General features: G+C 42.5%; 1 protein-coding gene across 5 annotated transcripts in view; it reads left to right on the top strand.

The window, feature by feature from the left end:
- LOC112970698 (glycerol-3-phosphate acyltransferase 3-like) overlaps positions 1-7,565 on the top strand; it is a 22,761-nt gene extending 15,196 nt beyond the window's left edge. For all 5 annotated transcript variants that reach the window (XM_026075353.1, XM_026075357.1, XM_026075355.1 and 2 more), the window contains 7 exons: positions 457-550; positions 839-954; positions 2,503-2,558; positions 2,897-2,982; positions 4,021-4,149; positions 6,154-6,233; positions 6,679-7,565. In XM_026075353.1, the coding sequence (XP_025931138.1) occupies positions 457-550; positions 839-954; positions 2,503-2,558; positions 2,897-2,982; positions 4,021-4,149; positions 6,154-6,233; positions 6,679-6,793 (676 nt within the window). In that variant the 3' untranslated portion in view covers positions 6,794-7,565. The remainder of the gene's footprint in view (positions 1-456; positions 551-838; positions 955-2,502; positions 2,559-2,896; positions 2,983-4,020; positions 4,150-6,153; positions 6,234-6,678) is intronic.
- The last annotated feature ends 16,223 nt before the right edge of the window (positions 7,566-23,788 follow it).

Raw genomic sequence — 23,788 nt, 5'->3', positions numbered from 1 at the left:
AAAATCATGCTCTAGTATGTTTGAACTTAGAGTTTCAGTGTCTCTGAGTAGTCTTTGATACATGCCTCTCTGAATGGTAATGTATGCAACTAAAATGTTTTCTGCAGAGAAATTGCATGTTCCCTGCTATGAGGAAACTAACATACAGAAATAAGGAATTTACTGAAATGCCAATACTAGTGAAGTCTGAACGGTACTTTAAGGAATGAGGCAAGATGACTTATCCACTGTAATATACTGCCAGAAGTTCTAATATGTGTGACAGTAATATTCATATCTTAAAAATGTTTTGTATTCTTCTGCTTCCTACGGATCTACAGATAAGCTATGTGTGTGAAATGCCTTTGTGGCTGAGAGTTTCTATTGCTGGTGTACATTCACTAGATGGATTTCCTGGTGGGGCCTGGAGCCTCGAGAATAAACATCAAGTAATTACTTTTACGGTTGTCATTGCAGGGAAAACAGACCGCAGAAAGGAGGCATCTGTGTAGCCAACCACACGTCTCCATTAGATGTTCTAATCCTGGCTAGTGATGGATGCTATTCTTTGGTATGAACAAGAGAATCAGTAAATATTGGTAATGTTGAGATGCCCACAGATACAGTATTGGATGAGATCATACGCTTATTTGTAGAGAGAGTGGGATATGATAGGATTCAGATTCTCACTTTCAGGACTGCAGAGTGATGAACACAGGTAGGTGTGTACACATTTTTGACCAAGAGCACTGGGATCATGTGTGAATGAGCTCAGCAATTGATGCATCTTCTTTCAGAACTTTATCATTTAAATGTGTGCGTGTGTTTGCATAGTAACCAGTTTGTTTTGGGCTTGCAGGTTGGCCAGGCACATGGAGGGCTTCTGGGACTTATTCAAAAATCTTGCATGAAAACCACTCAGCATGTTTTGTTTGAACGTTCAGAAATGAAAGACCGTCACCTGGTGAGAAAAAAGTAAGGTAGCGAGGTGTTAACTTAATTGTCCCATCAGGTTTAGAAACTGTGAGCCATAAGTGTGAATTCAGAATGTTCTGACCCTACGTCTCTTCTTGCTGAGCAACTGTAGGTTGTCATCAGTGAAAGTTCTGGAACTGTTCCATCACTTATGGTGGAAGGTGTAGTAATCCTCTTCTGGACTCTTGACCATTTGCCCTGTAACCTCTGGGAATTTCTGCATTTCCACGATCACTCTGCCTGCCCCAGGCAGCAGCTGGCTCATTCAGATTCAAGACTGATAACTCAGAATGTCAGGACAGGAATCCAAGTTTTGTCAGCATATCTGCTTCCCAGATCATGCCTTGCCCTCATATGTTTTTCATCAGCTCTGACCATTGCGAGGCTGGTTGTATCCATCATGAGTAAAGGATAAAGGGAGGCTGATCGTAGCAAATCTTAACTTTAGGCTTATGTATTTGCTTCTGGAGATGGACAGATCATTTGAGGGAACCAATCACAGCTCATTAGAAACATCCTCAGCCCTCATCAGTCTTGCATGCAAAAGTTTGCAGAAGCAATTAAACAAGTTCATAAGAAAAAAATCAAGATATCACCTGACTGCTAGAAGCTGGAAGAGCATCCTGAAAGTGTCTTTGTATGTTTGCTTGATTCCTATACTGTTCTCCAGGCCTGCAGTATTGATTGCTGTCAGAGACAGCTTATTGGACTTTAAGGACATGAACAGGTTTGACTCAGTGTGGCTTTTCTTATGTTCTCAGGTTTTTTACAGAGTAAATTGTTTTTAGCCATTCTTAATCTTCATGAAAGAGGATGCAATGCAGCCAACATTAAGCAAGTGTCTGTGGCAGTTAGTCTTTAGAAAAATGGAGGAGGTCACTCTATGCTGGATCATTCCCTCATTTTGGTATCTGATGGGTTTTTTTGTTCTTTAACATGGCCTGGAGAGAAACTGCATGCCCTTGATTCTTAGGAAAGACGGATATATGTCTTGAAAAACAACTAATTTTGTGTATCAGTAAGTGTGCTCTGCATAGTGGTAATATACTTTCTTTTTTTAAATGATGCACCAAATGTAGTAAAAGATTTTAGTTCTTATCTAGATGAGGAGAATCATTAGATATGTATAAAACTGATGTTATGAAGCTGGAAAGCATGAAAACTTGAAATATGGAAAACTGCCGTACTTTAGGTAAAAAAAAAGTTTGACTGTGTTCATAGCTGGAGCCTTTCAAAGATAAACAGGAAACAATTCATGTTTCTCTCAAGTGCCACTGTTAATTGGGTTAAAATGGTTGAAATAAAAGGAGAGCTATTCACTTTTGTAGAAAACCTGCTTATGCAATTAGGAAGAGAACCTCCAAGATGAAGGCCTGAGCCTAATTCTTATCCTGGTAGAGACTACTGACTAGCAAAGAGCAATTGGGCAATGGCTTTTTCTTGTCATATTTAAGAGATTGCATATGTTTAGATTCATGGCTGAGTATGAATGAGAGAGTAATCTATGACAGTGGAATGTACACTTAAAATTTATTTTTCCCTCCACAGAATTAGAGAACACATTGCAGATAAGACCAAATTACCCATTTTAATTTTTCCAGAAGGTAAGAAAAAACTATACTGATTTTACTGCTGTGCTCACTTCTTGCTATCATGCGTCGTTTATTACACCTGACCTTTACAATGACAGTTTTTTTTAATTTTTATTCTGTAGAATTAATTAGCTCTTGTGAGATATTAGAAGTCAGATTCCATTAATTTACAACAGTTTTATGACAATCTATTTGGTTTGTGTAGCATAATAGAAGAGAGAACAGACTCTGGGTTTCTGAAGCTTGCTTTATCCTCCAGCAGCTTAAGTCTCCTTAAGGCACATTCTGATTCATTCATTGACACTTTTATTAGAATGGATAAACTCATTACCTATTTTAATTCTGGCCAGGTACCTGCATAAACAACACCTCAGTAATGATGTTTAAGAAAGGAAGCTTTGAGGTGGGAGGGACTATCCATCCAGTAGCAATCAAGGTAATGTATCTCCCATTCCCAAGCATGGAAGATTATTTGCAGGAAGTTCTCAACTCACAGAAAATATTCATGTGTAAACTTTAAAAAGGTCTTTGTTCTGCATGAATAAGGCACTAAATAAGCCCTGAGAAATCTGAACCTTTTTACGATGCAGTGTCTTGCAGGTCAGTGCCGTATGGGAAATAAGTTTCTGAGTGTCTTTACAACTGATTGGGAGAAACCCAAAAAGCTCCACGGCAATTGCTGTGCTCCATTCTGTCTGCTCTTTTCGTCCTAAGGCTCCTGGCTCTTGCCTGTTCTGGGGATGAAGGCACAGGACTAGGAATCAATTATTTTCTTGGCATTTCCAGAGCTTTCTGAGTAGCTTTAGCAGAGTCACTTTACCTCTGAATACATTAGTTCCTTTTCCTGCAGCTATGATGTTGTCTAATCTCATGGAAACTGTTGCAGGTATTGTGAGCATTATCAAGCAAACCTTGTAGTCAGTATATCTATAGATATAGACATTATTACAAGTTTTTACTTTTTGAGTGGATGCATCTGGTTACAGTTGAGATTTGTTTCTATGGGGCTGTCATAGTTTGGGGTCCTATGTTGCTTTTAAAGGTTAACTTTTATTAACTTCTAATAAAAGTGAAAACATGGAGCTTCAGCCTGCATTTACTGCTGCTTTTAAGAGCTGTGATTAGATTTGCCCCTGATTTAAGAGGTTGAGCTGTGACTTCATGGCCAAAAAAGAGCAACCTGTGTGCTTTAACCCAAGTCCTGCTGTAGAGCATATGTAGTCCAGGATGAACTCTTATTTTGCATATACTAGGTTTTTTGTGCCTCGCAATTGTCCGTTCTCAGAACTGACACCRTGAACTCCTTTTTGAGTATTTTTTACTTTTTCATCTTTGAAGTGATTCTTTAATCTCAGGCTGATCTCTGATTGCTGTTACTTCTATGCCTGTCTTCTCTTCTGTGTGTACATCTTGTATCTCCACATACTGCTTACATAGGAGATCATACCCTTCAGCTTATTGTTCTGTGTTCCAGTATGACCCTCGCTTTGGAGATGCGTTCTGGAACAGCATGAAATACTCCGTGATGACCTATGCTTTTAAGCTGATGACCAGTTGGGCTATTGTCTGCAATGTGTGGTACCTGCCACCCATGGTCAAAGAGGTACTTATGCTTATGTATGTTTTGGAGATGCTTGTAACTGTTTTCTGGGAAGAAACCTGGACTGCTAGGTACGATATACTGGCCTTATGTTTTTGATCTTTATTGACAGCCTAGTGGACAAAAGCCAGAAATGACACCGTGACTTTAAAATTAAGCAAAGATTGGAAATCAGAAAATGCAACATGCTAAGACARTGGAAACAATCCAAATACAGTTCTGCATTTCCCTGTCCAAGGGAGAGGTTTCCTTGGTGTACTCTTGGAGTAAATAAAGCTCCTGTCTGTGAGAGCTATAAACTTTCTGTACTATGGTTATTTTTCTGGGCAGGTTGATATCTCGGAGCACTTATAGTTGGGCAGTTCAAGAGTATTCATCTTTCCTACCTGCTTACTGCAGTGAAAAGCTGTCTTAGCACAGCTAACATTGCAAAGGCAGAAAAGCTGTAGAAGAGCTAGCATCTTCTCTCTAGCTTGTGTCTTGTTAAAATTCTTGGTTTTCCTGAGCTGCTAAACCTATATAGCAGTCTGGTTTATACACCACCCATCATTTTAGAAATCAGGAAAGAAACTGACCTTAATTTTAATAGACTCAAGCAGATATGGCAGCAGCTGTAAGAAGGTGAAGACAGATTTTTGGCCCAGTAGTTTGTTGTTTTAATAAAGATGCACTGTGTCATCTTTTACTAGAGATGTCAGTGTCTAGTCTGAATCTGCAGGGCTGGGAGTTTTCCTACTTGTAAACTGAGGGTATTAGATGAGATAATCACAGAAGGAAATGAATGTGGAGCCTTTCTTTTCTTTATTTAATGAGCCACTTCTTGAAATGTGCCCATCTTTTTTAAAAAAAGTTTTGCTTTGTTTTGTTTTCTGACTAGTTTCTGTATACTTGGGAGCCACTTTTTTCCAGCCCTTTGGGAATTAGATCAATACAAGAAGATGATTTTACAGTCACTTCTCTGTTTTTTGGGATAATGGAATTTTTGGGGACACTGAAATGGTAAAGAAAGCTGTATAACGTGGGTACTAGGCATGGTACCGAGATGCACAACTGTGCACAGTCAGCATGGATTTCTGTGGATTAGTTATCTTTAAGTAAAAACTGCTCTTGCAGAGACATTCAGGTATCTCTGTACCATGCTCCCTTTTGCTCCTGAACAGCTTCTTTACATGGTTGCAGCTGCCTTGCTCTCATTTGCTCCCACAGACTGGAAGATGTTGAAATATGGTTTTGTGCTGCAGGAGTCCTGCCCTTCAGCTTGGCACAACCCTCCCTTTCTTTACTCCAGAAGTGATATTTCAATTCAGGCCTTCTCTTCACTCGGTACTGGGGTGGTTCTGCCATCCTGTGCCCTCCTCTGCCCCCATCTGCCCAGCTCCCATCTCCTTGCTTCTCTGCCCTGCAGAATATCCAGCTAATCTTTTGCCCAGCAGCATTACCRTACAGCTTGGCTAGTCCACTGCCCCTGAAGGCTGACCTTAAGTTGGCAAGGTGCCCAAGGCCTCTGCTCTAGTGATGCCCCAATTTGAGATTGCCTACCTCACTCTTTGCTCAGTCTTGGCAGGTACTAGGAAGGTGCTGTAACACGTATCCTATGTGGTTAGGGCAAACTGACTCCTGTAGACCCACAATAATTCACTGATGCTGAATGTACCAGGCCCCAACCTGCTCAAGGCATGTCTCCTCCAAGATGACGCTGTTGATTTGCTCTGGGTTTCTTGTGGTCAGATGGTTACTGAGGTACTGGGAGCAGATGTATCCCCTGTGACCTTGCTCTGAGCGTGTGTTGTTTCAGACTGCTCTAGAAACCACAGAGCATCCAACTTCTTTTTGGTACTGAACAGTGGCAAACCCAGCGGGCTGACTTGCCAGGTCCTGCTAAAACTGGCCTGCAGGTCACATTTGGGCCTGGCATAAACTTAAGTGCCTGCTCTCTAGCAAGAAATGTCTTTTAAAGTGGGGCGTAGAGAAAACGTTAAAATTGTAAAGCAAATCATTATCTTTCAGGAAGAAGAAGATGCTGTTCACTTTGCTAACAGAGTCAAGGCTGTCATCGCTGCTCAGGGAGGAATGTCTGTACTTCCTTGGTAAGAAGCAACACCTTTTGAAATTGTGTTTGAAACATAGTTAGGTGTTCTGTAATCTGGAAGTTTAGCCTAGAAGCCTGGAATCTTTTAAAATTTCTTCTAAATTTGACTTGCTTTGGCTGTAGTCCACCACCCTTACTGACTTTGAGAGAATATTTTCTTATTCCATGAACAATTCCTCTAGAATAAGTAGACTAATACAGTATAAAAAGAGGAACAAATCTGGCAGAATGTGGATCCAGCCAGCAGGTAGAATTTGATGAGAATTAAAGGCATTGTTTCTATTTTGTAATAAATCTTGGCAATACAGATCATTAAGCATTGTACTGTAAAAGCTGACATTTAAGGTAAAAGTTGCTTTGACTATATAATCTAAATATTGTAAACTTTTTGTACCTTTACCATGAAATTAACTCAAGGCTGTTTTTTAATCTGTATCTTCCAGGGATGGAGGACTGAAAAGGAAAAAGGTCAAAGAGTCTTTGAAGGAGGAGCAACAGAAAAAATATTGCCAGATAGTAATAGAAAATGGAACAGTGGGAAATGGAAATGTTCATTGAATGGTGTTTATTTTACCTCATGGTTTTTTTCCATGACTTATCTCATCCAGAAACAGAGCTATATTTTATATATTAAACCCCTCGTCTTTACCAGCTGTCCCTGTAAGATATGTTGCATATGACATGGCAGAGAAGCCATAGAGTGTTCTGTTTTAAGTAAGAATGTATGTTTATAAATAGGAAGATTTATAATGTRTTTTTTTATTTCTCTCCAGTGATGACTGAGAACTCTCTGCAATAAAATTAGTAAGTTTCATTAGAACACCAATTTTCTAATCTTTGAGTTACCTTGAAAACTTAGACGTTAACTTCTTAACTCTTAATAAAATATCTCCGTACTCCCAGCCTATAGCAACGATTTGTTTTAGCAGTTTTCCTGTGAGCCAGAGGCACTGTGTTACATTAGAGATAAAACCTGCTGATGTCAGAAGCCATTGAGCAGTTCACCAAAATATATTTTTGGATTTGGAAACTGGAGATGAAGTGTTGGCTGTCTCAGAGAAAGAAGCAATTGCAGACTTTCCTCTTCATGTTACAAGACCAGGGGTTGCAAGGCAGGAAGTGTTCAAGGGTCCTGCTGAAAAGCAGCAGAACAACTGACATGACAGCATGTCCCAGATGCCTAGCTGTGTCACTGGGATAAATTAGTCTGAAGAAAGGACAACATGATAGAAAAATGCACCATATTGTTGCATTATGTTTTGACTTCTGGTTTTGCTGTATCCCTTTCTGTGTCTGTTTTTACGTGTTGCATGAATTAAAGAGAACTATGTCATGGCCTCCATTATCATCTGTTGGAATTATTTATGGCTAGCTGCCTGCTTGTGTCATCACTGGTTGTGACAGCTGCCAATTACTTCCTGGCAAGCCCACCCTCCAGAAATAATTCATGTGAGTGCACTTAAGGAATGTGAGATGTAAATATTCCAGTCACCTTTAGCGTTTCTTTGTATAAAATGTTTGCTTTCCCTTTGAGTAGCTCTCACTAGGAAGAATCTGGGTTTTTTTTAGTGATTTGAATGTCACTAATGAAGCGCACACAAATAGATATTACTTTGGTCTGCCTAAATTGCTGAAAGACAGATCAGTCAGTAAGGACAGTTAATAAGGTTTGCATTACAACAGCCCATTGAGGTCTCATCAGAGATGGAAGATCTATCATGGCAAGCTGTGTATACAGCACTGCACAAATAGAGACTACAAAACTGTCCAGCCCTGGAGAGTTCACAGAGTTTAATTATACAAAACTAATATGGAGTGGAGGGGCTAACAGAGGGGTAGTAACTTCCTTAAGGCTGCACAGCACAGAAAGAGAGAACTGAGCTCACCTGCATCTGGGCCTGGCCCAGTGTATCATCCCTGAGTTTAGTTTCTACAAGTACATGAATTCTCTCAGTCGGTCAGTCAGCCCAAACTTTGATATTTTGGGTAGACAGTAGCAGAAAATGCCCTTTTAAAAAGCCATTAGCCACCCAGGTAGGAAGAGTGCTAGCAGTAAGACTGCAAAGGAAAACCACATCTGCCTCTCTTGATGATTGATGTTCATTCTTTCTCCATTGGAGGCAGGGGCAGTAGGGCACTTGGACTTGGTTCGATGTGTTCTGATCATACCATGTCAATGACAGGAGTCAGATGTGCTTTATTAGCTGCTGATAAAAATGCCAGCCTGACTTTAAATGGAGACCACTCTTTTTTGAATCTTACCTTGCCAGATACCTCTGCTGGGACCTTGTATCTATGGGTCCTTCAGTGTGTGGCAGCAGCACTCTTGTTTGTGCACTGCCTTACCCCACTTTGAAGAAGTGCCTGCACAGGTTTTGTTGGTGCTTTCTTCAGCTACCCTCCATCTCCACCTCAGTTTTATTGCTTTCCTTTCCCCTGATACTCTGTGTATGATCTATATTTCACTTGCATTTATCATCAGTGGCCTTTAGCAAACACTCCTAGCTGAGGTTATATACTGCCTTTAGAGTGCAGGGGTTGTGGGGAAGTTGCTTGTTTTCCAAAAGGACAGTACAGATAAGCAAGTTCTCCTCCTCCAGCAGGAGGACATGGTAACAGTAAAAAGAACATGTTCTCATGATAACTCATGAGTGGGAAGTTTGTAAACTGCAGCTTCTCACAGTGGAATAACTGTGATAATGTTTGTGTTACTCATCCTCCTCTTATCTCTGCTAATCTTCTATCCATCTCTTGGGAACCAGGCTTCTAAGTTGCTTGAGATCCCTTTTTTATTCTGCACCTACGCAGGAGCAAGTGTAGTGGGGTCTTGTGGTGAATTGTGACCATTGATAGGTCTGGATGGAAGGGAAGGAATATTTCGGAGGATCAGACCCTCAAAAATAGATATCAGTCTAACTTTGTTGTTGTTGTTGTTGTTGTTGTTGTTGTTAGATGTGCAAGCCACAAGATGTATCCTCACCCTGGAGAAGCCTGCAGCTCTGTCTTCCTTGAGAGCACAAAACAGAGCAGCAGAAGAAATGGAAAACTTTCTTCTAGTTTACTACTTAATAGTAGTAGTAAACACTCCCTCCAGTTCCTTAGCCAATGAGCCTCATGCTACATTTAAGCAAGACTGCCTAAGGAGCACTCTTCATCAGAGTATCTCCTGTCTTTGAATCAATTGGGTGACTTCTCCCAATAAAATGTATGAGGACCTGATATAGCTAATCAGTGTGGGGAAGTCCTACATTATAAAACTTCACCTTGCTTTGGAATTTGATGCTGCTGATTACTACCCATGTATGAAGTGTCTAAGTGATGTTAATTGTGGCCATGGCACTCATTTACCCTATTGATGAAACTGCAGCAAATCAAAGTAGTCCTAGGTGAGTTCATCCCTCATGCCTGAGATGCCTAAGGCTAATGGCAGTGGGCCATGTGTTGAAAATACACATACGTTGGAATGAATGAATAAAATCTGGCCATTTCATTATGTGGGTGGGTCAGCAAGACTGAAAATCAAAGTGGATGCTTATGTTAAGTTTCAAAGACATAACTATTTGATGTGCTGTGTGGCTGGCAAGCCAGACACATTAAATTAGCTCCACCTTTCAATCATTAATAAAAATCATGCATCATGCCTAAGATGCAGTGCATCTTAGTGCATGGTGTGTGTCCTGGGGTGGGACGAGACCTTAAGCCACTTTGGACGCTATCCTGATTATGCACTGTGCTGAAGGCTGGAGCTGCCTTCCCAGGTAGCTGAGAGGCTTGCAGCCTTGAATAAATAAGGGCAGCTCTCCAAAGTAAATGCTGGGGCACTGGGTCTGATGTGCCTCTTTCTTTGGGCAGGCTTTCCATGCCAGAGCTTTTGAAGGAGTCCTCTGAAAGCAACTTTTTGACTGTTTGCATTATTATTACATAAATCTTCCTTGGTTGGAACTAGAACTTGCAAGGATGATTTATGCTTTGACCCCTTTTATATTAAATGTGCAGACKGAAATAGCTTGAGCATCTGGCTCCTACTTCTGGGTTTTCAGTTCTGGTCTAGAAAGAGGTTATTTGCACATTACAGCTGTTCACATTGAAAGTATATTGCACTGCTCTGCTAAAAGAGTAAAGTAGCCTGAAACTGGTTTAACTGTCCACTGTTGAAGTAGTGTAAGGTGAATTCCATGTAGATGATTGTCCTGGGCTTAATATCTCTGTGTCAGCTTTATAAACAGGTTCTCTAAATTTCCCGGGCCTTCAAAAATTTATATGAACCAAGTATCAGAAGGGATGAAAAGTTCTGAGGTTTCCATAGGTTTTCAGCTTTTTAAAAATAAATCAGTTTACAGACTGTTAGCCGTGTGCAAAAAGTTGTGGATATAAGGATATATATAAAGTATTTATATATATATGTGTTTATTTATACATATATATAAAGATAGTAATATAATTCTTGTTTAGAAATAGTCTATAAAGGATGCCTAAATGACTGCTAGTTATTAGAAGTATAGTGCAGACATGAGAAATGTGTATTAATTACATCAATAGAAATRTTATAGATGGTTGTAAGATGTGGTGATAAGCAATTTAATGATCTCTTGCACTCCATGAGAACTGAGTCAGGGTTTGTTAAAACATCTGTTGATCTTTCACTGTAACGTACCTGCATCTTAAAAATGATTGTTGTAGCTACAGAGTCCTTATTTCTCTTTCCTCCAAATGTCTTTTTGCTTGCTCTCTACAGCTTTGTCCTATCTTTGGGAATGTCTGAAACACTCTTATCTCTTCGACTTCTGCTGACTCGCTTTACTGTACTGGGAGATGCCTCTCCTTTTCCTAAGTATCTGACCAAGTCCATATTGCATCCACTTGACTGGACTCACTGTTCTGGAAGTTTGTTTTAGTAGTTGTATGTGCATTCACTGTCAGAAATGTGCTTTATAGCCAATGCAAAGATTGCCATCTAGTGGCATCTAGTTAGTGCTAGAAAACTGTCCCACCTACAGCGCTCTCAACATTTCATTTAATAATGCAGAATCATCCTAAATACTGATGAATGAATGATGTATTTTTTCTAGATTTCCAGGAAAATATGTAAATACTCCCTGAATATGGATGTACTACTAGAACTAACACACTGTTAGGTAACTACTTATGGGTTTGCTGGATATACGTATTGCAAAACTTGCTGTCTAGAATATATGGCACACAGCATAGCTCGGTAGCCTGGCCTCACTCTTAAAGTTATGCTGCAACTGTAAGTTCCTCTCATTAGTCCTGGGATGGAGATCTGCAAAGTCAGAGTAACCTTTAAAGGGAAGGAAGAGGAGATAAACAACACAGTGACAATGGGAAGAGGATGAAGTTGTTTTGGCCCAGACTGCTCATATTTTGGGCTTGTCCATACAAAGTGTGGGGCTGGAGTGTGCTGCATGCTTCATCCTCCCTTGCTGCTGGACTCTGCATTCTGTTTAAAAGGTTTTATTTCTTCTTTCCAACTAGAAGGTGTAAAAATCAGGAGAGAGAGCTGAGGTCTAAAATAATGAATGTGGCCCTTGCCATCGTGCTGTGAGAGTGCTCAGCAGGAAATAATTTGGAGAAGTGGAACCTCTGCACCTGCTGCTTTTCTGGGGTGGGTGGCAGTGTTGGGTGTCCCTCATATTCTCTGTACAGGTGTTTGCAGCCTCTGTGATGCTGTGGCAGCAAAAYGACCTGGGACCATGTACAGACCAGGAACACTCAAGGCTGCTCTCCAGGGACCCAGTTCTCAGGTTGCTCTGCCCAGGTTGCAGTTTCTTCTCACTGCCAGATCCAATAAGCTAAGTGTGGTGGTTAGAGACCCTGCTGGGTGCTATCTTTATGCAAAACGAGAAAAGCTTCATGCATTGGCAGTAAGTTAGGATTTTTTTTTTTTTCTTCAGTGCCTGAAGTGCCTGAAGGAAGCCATGCGCTATTGTGAGTCAAAGTCTCCACCTGTAATCTGTGGGAGCTGGTACCATTCCCCTAGTAAATGACTGCAAACCTGTGTTCAATCTAAGTTTTGGCAGCTGTGTGCTGTAGGTTTTCCCTGCACGGGTGAAGGTTAGGTCATCTTATCACTGTGAACAAACCAAAAGCAGAGATGGTTCTGTGCTCTAACTGCTTCAAAATCAGGTGCAGGTCTATCCCCCCTGATTTTGTCTGTGTTTTAATATTCAGTAGAGGCATATTGCAAGCCTGGTGTGTTCCTGAAGGCAATGTGTCACTTGTCATTTGCTGTGGTTAGTTTTTGCTGTGACCTCCTTAGGTCCCTCAATATGTTGATGCTGTTTGCTCCTGTTTTGGGAATGGCATCATTTCTGGAAGAAAGCATGCTTTCAGGATGATGTTGGGGAGATACTCTGAACTTGCATTTCCTTGGGCTGTAGTGAAAATAGCTACCAATTAAAGGCTGGGTACTCAGATCTGGCATTTACTCAAACTCTTCCTTGTAAACTTGCCGCAAATGGAAAGGAAGGAAGCAGTCTGGGCAGCTGTTCACCTGATGTTTATTTTAGCTGGAAGGCACTCTAAAAAACATGTCCTGGAGTTTGCCTGTAGTTTGAGGCCTAATATGGAATCAGCCAATGACAATAGATCACAGATCCTTTACCGACAGGACCTCTGTGTTTTCTGGCCTTTCTAGAGGATTTGCTTTTGGAAGTGATTGTGCTGTGATGAAATAGCTGTTTGCTCATGCTCTTTGGAGCATGTTTCCCACCTTTGATGCAGGTTCTGGAGGTGATCTCTGAGGGGTTTATTCGGCTTTGGAAAAGCCAGCTTAGAATTTAGTGGGCACATTATAGAGGCAGAGCCCTTCCTGGCCTTTTTTTTTTTCTTTCTTTCTTTTTTTAAAGCTATGAAGGATTTTAGCTTTGTAGCCATTTCTCCTCTCCCCTCCTCCTCCTTGATTTATTATTCTATTTAATGATGGTTCCTCAATTAGTGTACCAGACTCCTTTGTGAGTGGGGTTCATTGTGATCAATGGTCATCAAGGCTAGCATTTAGTACATCCGATCAATGATATTCTATATAATGGCCACGGTATTGACTGATTTCTAATTTTACAGTATGTTGAGCCCTGTTGAACTCTTTTAATATGATAATTGCTTTACTAATCAGTAGTCATGATTTGTGTGCAAATGTGGATTATTGACAACAGCTGATATCCCTTGGTGTTTGTATTTGGCTATAAGGAAAATAGATGTGGTGAAACATTAACCATATCAGTGGATATTAAATAGAATAATATTGAAGACTATTATATTTTTGTATATTAGACTTTCTTAAAATATAATCTTATTAGATAATATATAAAGATATATTTCATCTTTTTATATGGGATAGTTACTAAATACTCATTTATAACTCAATAGACATCACCTATTAAACAGTACATTTCATAACAGGTAATAAACACATTTATTCACTAATTCATACATAAAATAGTAAATGTGTATTATCAATTATATAATAGATACAAAAAGAAAAGCCTCATCATATATGGCTAGAGGCCATCTTTATCCATATGATGTATAACTTTACAAAAGATACATGAGATATATACGTACATTATTAATAAAAATGTATACATGCACATCAAATAGAAAAACTTGTATGTTACACTTCATATAATCACTTCATTTGTCATTTTTTTAAATTAATTTTATTTTATAAAATATATCTGCGAGAGACTATAAGGTAATATATAGATCATACATTTATTAAAAATATCTAAAACATTAACTGAACCAAATGTTACATTTACGCTGACTTTTATCCAGACACAATCAGTGTGTTTGTTTTTTTATTGTTGTTGTTGTTATTATTTGCATGTCACACCCTCTCCTTTTGCATTGTTATGTCATTACTCAAATGCCAGAGGCTTTGCTCCTCCATCAGTGCCTCGTTATGAGTGACACGGGACTCTGGCTGGCACATTAAGCGCGTACTTCGGGTTGCATCGAACAATATCTGGTCTGTGTGTTGCTCTCGCCTTGGGACCAGGAGGTGGCAGCACTGTACGCATGTCTAGCACTGCCATGAGGAACAGACCGTGATTAATGCTCTTTTGGGAAGTATATCCTTAATATAACTTTATTAAGTTAAAAAAAAGAAAGAAAGAAAAGAAAAGGTAAGTTAATTTATTGGACAGCAGCATGTTTCGTCCTTCCTTATAATACTGACATGAATGGAAAAATACARTACCATCTTAAGTAGTAATTTTGTTGTATTGCAAGCTGAAGTCGCTAGAGAGATCATGAAGCTGTTCCTCCATGTTTTTTTCCTCTCCAGGTGCAGTAGAAAGGCAGGCTGTCAGAGGAATGGGGAACATGCACAGGGAGGTGCCACCCCTGTAGCATGCTCCTCTTGCAGGTTCTCCTATGCCTGCTGGGTTGTCTTTTTGCAGCATTTTTGGCCTTTGAAGATAGTGTCCACATCACCTCCCGTGCTTGATACTTAGAACCGCTCCCACAGCCACAAAATCACTCCCACGTCAGAGCCCAGGGAGTTTGGTCACTTTAGCATAGATGCTTTAAAGGGCATAAAGGGAGGACTATTGCTAAATTGCATTCTGATGTTTGTCTGGTGTTACAGAGCTAAGCTTTAAGTATGTGCTTAAATATTTTGTGGTATTAAGACCAGCATATTTAGCAGCTTGCAGGATCAAGCCCTGATGTAGCCCACTGAAAAATGTTCAAGTGTATTGTTTGCTAGAAAGGTCCTAAAATACTGTTTTCAGGCTAACAAGGAGCCTCTGCTGTTCCATTCCAAGTGATAAAGTTGTGCTGTAGACGTAAGGCCAGATTTTCAAAAAGTCCATGCTTTGTCTCTCTAAATGAAGAGAGTTACAGAATCACAGAATGGTTGAGGTTGGAAGGGACCTCAGGAGATCATCTAGTCCAACCCCCCTGCTTAAGCAGGGTCACCTAGAGCCCATTGTACATGATCGTGTCCAGGCAGCTTTTGAATATCTCCAAAGAAGGAGACTACACAACCTCTCTGGGCAACCTGTTCCAGGGCTCTGTCACCCTCACAGTGAAGAAGTTTTTTCTCATGTTCAGATGGAACTGTCTGTGTTTCAGCTTGTGCCTGTTGCCTCTTGTCCTGTTGCTGGGCACCACTGAAAAGAGTCTAGCTCCATCCTCTTGACACCCTCCCTTCAGATATTTGTACGCATTAATAAGATCCCCTCTCAGTTTTCTCTTCTCTAGGCTAAACAGGCCCAGCTCTCTCAGCCTTTCCTCATAGGAGAGATGCTCCAGTCCCCTTATCTTTGTAGCCCTCTGCTGGACTCTCTCCAGTAGTGCCATGTCTCTCTTGTACTGGAGAGCCCAGAACCGGACACAGCAATCCAAATGTGACCTCASCAGGGCTGAGGAGAGGGGGAGAATCACCTCCCTCGACCTGCTGGCAACACTCTTCCTAATGCACCCCAGGATACCATGGGTCTTCTTGGCCACAAGGGCGCACTGCTGGCTCATGCTTAACTTGGTGTCCACCAGCACTCCCAGGTCCTTCTCCGCAGAGCTGCTTTCCAGCAGGTCAACCCCCARCCTGTACTGGTGCAGGGGGTTATTCCTCCCTAGGTGCAGGACCCTGCAGTTGCCTTTGTTGAACTTCATGAGGTTCCTCTCTGCCCACCTCTCCAGCCTGTGGAGGTTTCTCTGAATGGCAGCACAGCCCTCTAGTGTCTCAGCTACTCCTCCCAGTTTGGTATCATCAGCAGACTTGCTGAGGGTGCACTCTGTYCCTTCATCCAGGTCATTGATGAAGAAGTTGAACAAGACTGGACCCAGTACTGACCCCTGGGGGACACCGCTAGCTACAGGCCTCCAACTAGACTCTGCACCACTGAGCACAACCCTCTGAGCTCTGCCATTCAGCCAGTTCTCAATCCACCTCACTGTCCACTCATCTAAACCACACTTCCTGAGCTCACCTATGAGGATGTTATGGGAGACAGTGTCGAAAGCCTTGCTGAAGTCAAGGGAAACAACATCCACTGCTCTCCCCTCATTTACCCAGGCAGTAATTCCAGCATAGAAGGCTATCAGATTGGTTAAGCATGATTTCCCCTTGGTGAATGCATGCTGACTCCTCCTGATCACCTTCTTTTCCTCCACATGCTTGGAGATGGCCTCCAGGATGAGCTGCTCCATCMYCTTTCSAGGGATGSAGGTGAGGCTGACTGRCCTGTAGTTGCCTGGGTCCTCCTTCTTGCCCTTCTTGAAGACTGGGGTGACATTGGCTTTCTTCCAGTCTTCAGGCACCTCTCCTGTTCTCCATGACCTTTCAAAGATGATGGAGAGTGGCTTAGCAATAATGTCCGCCAGCTCCCTCAGCACTCATGAGTGCATCCCATTGGTGCCCATGGATTTGTGGGTGTCAGGTTTCCTTAAGTGATCTCTAACCTGATCCTCCTCGACCGAGGGAAAGTCTTCCTCTCTCCAGACTTTTTCTCTTGCCTCCAGGGTCTGGGATTCCTGAGGGCTGGCCTGAGCAGTAAAGACTGAAGCAAAGGCGGCATTCAGTAACTCTGCCTTCTCTGCATCCTTYGTCACCAGGGCACCCACCCCATTCAGCAGTGGGCCCACATTTTCCCTAGTCTTCCTCTTGCTRCTGATGTATTTGAAGAAGCCCTTCTTGCTGTCCTTGACATCTCTCGCCAGATTTAATTCCAAAGGGGCCTTAGCCTTCCTYGTCGCATCCCTGCATACTCTGACARCATTCCTATATTYCTCCCAAGTGGCCTCTCCCCCTTTCCACTTTCTGCATACTTCCTTCTTCTGGCTGAGTTTTGCCAGGAGCTCCTTGCTCAGCCATGCAGGGCTCCTGCCTCCTTTGCTTGCCTTCTTACTCATAGGGATGCTCCGATCTTGAGCTTGGAGGAAGTGATGCTTGAATATTAACCAGCTCTCTTGAATGTCCCTTCCTTCTAGGGCCCTCACCCATGGGATTCCTCCAAGTAGGTCCCTGAAGAGGCCAAAGTTTGCTCTCCTGAACTCCAGGGTTGCAATCCTACTTGGTGCCCTGCTGCCTCCTTGCAGGATACCGAACTCCACGATCTCATGGTCACTGCAGCCAAGGCTGCCCCCGACCTTCACATCTTCCACCAGTCCTTCTTTGTTTGTTAGTACGAGGTCCAGCAGCACACCTCTCCTTGTTGGCTCCTCCACCACCTGTGTCAAGAAGTTGTCACCAATGCTCTGCAGGAACCTCCGGGACTGTTTGTGCCTAGCTGTGTTGTCTTTCCAGCAGATATCAGGGTGGCTGAAGTCCCCCATGAGAACCAGGGCCTGTGATTGTGAGGCCACTTCCAGTTGTCTGTAGAAGGCCTCATCGACTTTCTCTTCCTGATCAGGTGGCCTGTAGTAAACACCCATGACAGTGTTACCCATGCTAGCCTGCCCTTTCATCCTTACCCATAAGCTCTCAATTCGCTCTTCGTCCACCCCTAGGCAGAGCTCGATGCATTCCAGTTGCTCTCTCATACAAAGAGCAACTCCACCACCTCGCTTTCCTGGCCTGTCTTTCCTAAAAAGCACGTAGCCACCCATGACCATATTCCAGTCATACGAGCTATCCCAACATGTCTCTGTAATGGCAATGAGATCATGGCCCTGCGACCGCACGCAGATCTCTAATTCTTCCTGTTTATTCCCTATGCTGCATGCATTGGTGTACAGGCATTTCAGAGAGGTGATCGAGCATGCAGGTTTCCCTGGAGGGGTACAAGAGGATCCTCCATAGCCATGTCCTGTGCGCATGTCCCTGGCTGCATGCACCCGCTGGAGGCGTCCCGACCTGAGCCGCCTTTTGCCAACTACCCTGTCACTATAACTCTCCCCTTCCCCCATCTTTCCTAGTTTAAAGCCCTCCTTACCAGGTTGGCCAACCTGTTGGCAAAGACACGTGTGCCCCACTTAGTGAGGTGGATCCCATCTCTCCCCAGCAGTTGTCGATCTTCARACAGGGTCCCATGGTCGCAGAAACCAAAACCCTGTTGCCAACACCGGCGGCGCAGCCAGTTGTTAACTTGGAAAGTCYGTCTCCTCCTCCTCTCATCCATCCCCCTCACTGGCAGGATTGAGGAAAAGATGACCTGGGCTCCCAGACCCTTGACCACCATCCCCACAGCTCTGAAATCCTGCTTGATGGTCTCCAGTTTGCCCTTGGTGTCATTAGTGCCCACATGGAAGAGCAGCAGAGGGTAATAGKCYGAAGCGTGGACAAGCCTTGGCAGTCTTTCCATGACATCTTGTATGCAAGCCCCTGGCAGGCAACAAACCTCTCTAGACATGAGGTCAGGTCGGCAGATAGATGCCTCCRTCCCCTGCAGCAGGGAATCCCCCAAAACAATTACCCACCGCTTCTTCTGGGTGTTCCCGCAAGGCACAGGGTCTGTTGTCCCAGTTACTTCCCTTGCAGCCATGTCCAGCTCCTCCTCATTCTGGAGGGTACTAAACCTGTTCTTCAATTGCAAGTCCTCAGGAGGAGTAGGAGCCTTTCTCTTCCTACGAGAAGTGACCAGCTTCCAGCCGCCTTCTACAGTGTTATGATGTACCATTTCACATGGCACAGAGCCCTCCAGCAACTCCACTGCTGTGGGGGCTTGAAACTCCTGGAGCTGTACAGTCTCTGAGAATACCCTGTCTATCTCCTTCTCATCCTCTTGGATGCTATGCAGCCTACTGACTTCCTCCTGTAACTCCCTTACTTGACGACACAACTTGTCAACAGCAGTACACCTCCTGCAGGAGAGCTGACTATCAGCCCAGACCTCCTGGAGAGGCCCCAAGCACTCCCTGCAGCCTGAGACCTGTAGAGCTGCATCTGCTGTCAGAGGGTCTGTCTGGGTCCCAGCCTCTGATACAGCCGATGCAGCGACTCCAACAGCCACTGAGGAATGTGCTCTGCGGCGTGTCATGACCATGCTTGAAGTGTACACCGGAGGGATCGGAAACAAAGGTGTCTTCTTGCACCCTTCTGTGCGAACTGCTGCACAAACTGCTGCATCTGTTCGCTGCCTCTGTTAGCTGTGCTTTGAGTTAGATGCTTAACGCCCATGAAAATTTGCCCCTTTGACCATACTCATGTGACCATTGCAAACTAGAGAAGATCTCTCTCATTTTTTTAGCCAGCACTGAAGGCCCAGGTTCCGAGCACTCAGGTGCATCTGAGACACGCTAGGTTATGTAGGGCACACATGCAAGGCTGGCAGATAAATAGTGTAGGACCTCTGTGAGACCTATGCCTTCTGTAGCACAGCTGATATGTGGTGACTTGATGATGTGTCTCAGCCCACTGGATTTCATGATGTTATGCTCATAAATGCTAAAAAAAGTTGACAAACAATTTTGGGGCTTAGGCTTTGATGTGGGGCTTTTGAGTTTATTTCATTTGCACTTTGCCTGTGTAGTCCAGCATTTACTGGACTGGAGAATGAGAGTACAGCAAGACAGGGGTTTCACTCTGGAGTCCTGTTGTTATTTATTCAGCCAGGACAAGGAGCTCTCTCTGMCAAAGATGATATCATGATTTACTCAAAATAGAACAACTCCAAAAGAGGGAACTGAAGAAAAAGCTCTGGCCTGGATTACCTGGGAGTCTCTTAGTGGAGACAGCAGGAGACTGTGTTTAAGCTCCTATTCCAAATTGGTGTGCTTTAGGGTAACTTGTCTCTTGTATTTTCTGTGAAAAAGGGCTGGGCTGGTTAAAGTACTTGCCTCTGGAGAGGCCACTTAACTGSGAGTCCTGGGCAGAGACAGGTGCTTTCTGTGGCCTGGAGTTGCTTGTCTCCACTGCAGTGCATCTCCTATTAGCTGTTTTAGCTTGAATCCACTTTGGTTTTCCTTGCTTCTGTTAATCTCATTCTTGGGTGTCTACATTTCCCCATGCATTGTAAGGATAAACTAGGCTTGGGGCTTTTAATAGAGTTTTAATGGCAAGTGGACTGCTGAACTTCCAGAAACCTAAATCCCTTTGTGGACGTTTCCCTTAAATTCTCGTGGTGGGGCTGGCCTGGGCACAGTGTTTATGAAGTGTGGAGCACGTCCCACCCTGACCTGCACTGGAGGCCGTGAACAGTACTGCAGCTGAGAGAATAAACACCGCTAGGCTTAAAAGCAATGTAAAAGTAAGCCTCCTTGTTAATACTTGTATGTATTTTTAGTGTAATTCGAGTTAGAGGTCAATGACAGCAGAGCAGGAGACTAAAATTCCGGTTGAGTTCCAGGATGCAAAGCAAAGCTGAAAACATCTGACTTCATGTTTAAAGCATATCAATTTTTACAGAGAGTTAATAGCAAATACAGTGGTGGAGAAAAAGCATGACCTGCCTGCAATCAAAAGACAAATGAATGGGTGAAGAATTGCACTGAGTGGTTTCCTGGCTACCTGCCGCTCTGGAACGGCAGGAGATAAAAGYGAGCGCTGGGATAACTATGATGTATCTGACCGTATTTATTTTCAATAAAATACTGATATTTACATCAGATTAAACTGTCTGATATTAAGAAGCTGCCTGGCTGTAGTGACAGGAGACAAATGAAAAGCCACTTTTTTATTAGATCTGACCTACTAGAAATCAATAATGTATACAATAACTTAGAAAATGAAGAGTGTGACTGCTAAATGAAGGGCAACTTTCCAGACACTCTTCCTGAATTGGTTCAATAGGATTTCCTTAATCCTAGAAGCCAAGTTTGCAGCTCTGCTCATGGAGCAAAAACTCTGTAGGCTTCGATACTTAAACAGAATAAAATAACAATAGCCAAAGGAATATAAAAATAAATTATTGAGAAAACCAGTGTGGTATAGTTAATAAGAATTTTATGCGTGCTTTTTTTCAGTCTTCGATCTAATCCAACTGTCACAATTATGCATTATATGTCCTACGAAACTTTTTTTCCAGGCAATGAATGTAAATGCATTTTCACTAAAGCCATAAAAATATACTATTAATAATCTTTGCAGAACAAATATTAGGACTCTTGATAATTTCCCAGAAAATTAAATAAAAAACATCTTTTTGAATCTACTGAAGGCTCTGTTTTAAATAAACTCAGACCATTTCCTTTTAACTACAGCTTCTCTCCTCTGCACTATAATTTGCAAAAAATAAATTCATATATAATACTTTTCAAATGGAAACGTTATTTGAAATGAAAAGTTCAAATATTCTGTTCAGATAAGGTTTTATGAAAATATTTTGTTTCAAGTTTATCAACACTGCCACATTCTCATGGCATGTGTTTGTTTCTAACAGTTTACACTTTCTGTTGGGAAATACTCTATTAGAAGGTATGACCAGATGTAGTCTTTTTGCATAAAATAGTCCTTCAAAAAAGGAAACTGTCAATTATGGAAATTAGCACTGTGTCCATGACTTCAGTGGGCTGATGCTGGCTTGCCCATGCTGAAAGTCTGGTCCTAATGCTTGAGAGGAAAAAGTAATTTCTATTAGGAAAATAGGCTTACTGGTTAAAGTGAGGCAGAGTAATTGTGTTGTATGTTTTTCATGTGCTACAATGCAGACAAATAAAATGTAACGGTGGACTTAATTTGAAAGTGATTTATTAGTAGATAAATGATCAGTGGTTTATAACAGCTACGTTTTTTAAAAGACAAAGGCCACTGGACAATGAGAGCAAAGGTGAGTTTTGTTTGGTTTTATTTTTTAATAAGTCAACAATTTTTTGGTAGTTAATAGCCAGCTATTCTGTGAGGGGAATGCAAGATAAACACAAAGGATGAACGTCAGCACATTCATGACAGGACTTTGCCAGCATCTTTATCTCTAAAAAGGAGCTGTTGAGTTATTAAACATGTTTCCTCCTTACTGTACCAAGCAGAGAAGAAGCTTCTAAGAGCAACTCAAGAACAGCACTGTTTTTCTCCRATTTAATATTAATGGCTTTGTGAAACATTCATGCAAGGGGGGAAGGGATACCTGAATGCAATAAAATAGGAGTTTCTGTTTACATGTTTGCAGTCTTGCCTCTGTCACACTTCTGTTCAGTTTGTGCAGAATGGCTGGCCATGCCTAAAACTGTGCTTCCTTAAAATTTCTTTTTGTCAGCATTTTTTCCCACTGACACTTAGTGATGGCAGGGATAAAACCAGTCATTTTCCCTGCTCTGAAAAGCCAGCGCTGGTGGGGACTCCGTTTCGTGCTGTGTGTTGCTGGATCCTGCAGGCGTTGGGCTGCCTCTGGTGTCATCCAGGACGGGCCAGATACAATAGCTGGGTTGCTACAATGGCAAACATCTTAATCTTGTGTGATGAAATACTATAACTAGCCATCACCAGAACTTTCCTCTGATGTTTGAGGGATGCCAGTGGATTTCAGCCCTTGGTGCTTCAGGAATTTGCCATATGGCACAAAATTTGACATACACTGTGCTGGTTTGAACTGTTTTTGCATTTTACTAAAACAATGATTAACCCGTGCATGGACTAGATCAAACTAATCTCCCCGACCCCCCCCCTGGTTTTTAAGATTTTGTCACCAAACTGAAAAGCTCTTTGCCTTGCACAGGTTTATCAGTATTGCAATGCTTGCAGGTTTTGTCTCCCTGAAGATATTAATACATAATGGAGGTGAAATCTATATGACGATTTAGTGTGAACACAGGGCTGCTCCCCGCAGCAGCAGGACTGTGTGCATTGCTGCTGCCTGTGCTACATCTGCCCTTCGGTGAGAGACCTCTGTTCCTTAATACAGCACAAAAACAAACAACCAAAACACCCTGAAACCTTTGGCCTCTGCCACTCGTAGCTGACATGAAGATTCATGAGCGGATAATAAATGCCCTGTATTGCTTCCTGCTTATGAAGCAACTGAAAAATACAAATTTAAATAAACTGCCCATTGGTGTCTGTGTTGTGCATATCACCCAACCTCGAAAGTAATGTCCTTTTAAATAATTTCTGTTCCAAGCTGCTTTCTGACCTTGATGTAGGCACTCTGGTATTAATGTGTGTATGGTACAAGCCAGGCAGCACCACAATCAAACACTTGTGTGTGGGGGGGGTGTCTTAAAGCCTCTGAGGCTAGTCTGGGTTCTCCCTGGGAAAACGTGAAGCCCTAACCTTGTGCTCTCCAAAGAGGCCTCTTTCTTGAGCAGCATCCTCCTTTCTCCTTCACAAGGAGATACTCACTATAGGAACATCTGCCCCATGGCAAAATAAATGACATTTTCTGTGCACAAGCTGTGCAGGAGCAGGCTTTGCCTCACTGAACAGAGTGCGTAGTGAGTTTGAGGGCCTCAGCTGTTCCCCGAGGCCACTTTCCCCTGCCTCCAGATTGCAGGAAACACAAATGTACCGAGTCCTCCGGGCAAACAGCTCCTGTGGCTAATTCGGCAGGGAAACCTCCTCTCAGGCAGTTACGATATAACTACTGTGCTATCTTGTTAATTAATATTTATGATAGAAGATGCTTAGCCGGCTTTAAAAACTTCAGTTCTCAGGAAATTGCTGCCATGCGCTGAGGGAGCCAGGGCAGGTTAATTTGGCGCTGCAGGGCTGACTCCTCC

The sequence above is a fragment of the Apteryx rowi genome, unplaced genomic scaffold (assembly GCF_003343035.1).
Source record: "Apteryx rowi isolate R43461 unplaced genomic scaffold, aptRow1 scaffold_401, whole genome shotgun sequence".
NCBI classification, from domain to species: domain Eukaryota; kingdom Metazoa; phylum Chordata; class Aves; order Apterygiformes; family Apterygidae; genus Apteryx; species Apteryx rowi.
The sequence above is the reverse complement of the archived record's forward strand: the minus strand, read 5'-3'. Positions and strand labels throughout refer to the sequence as shown.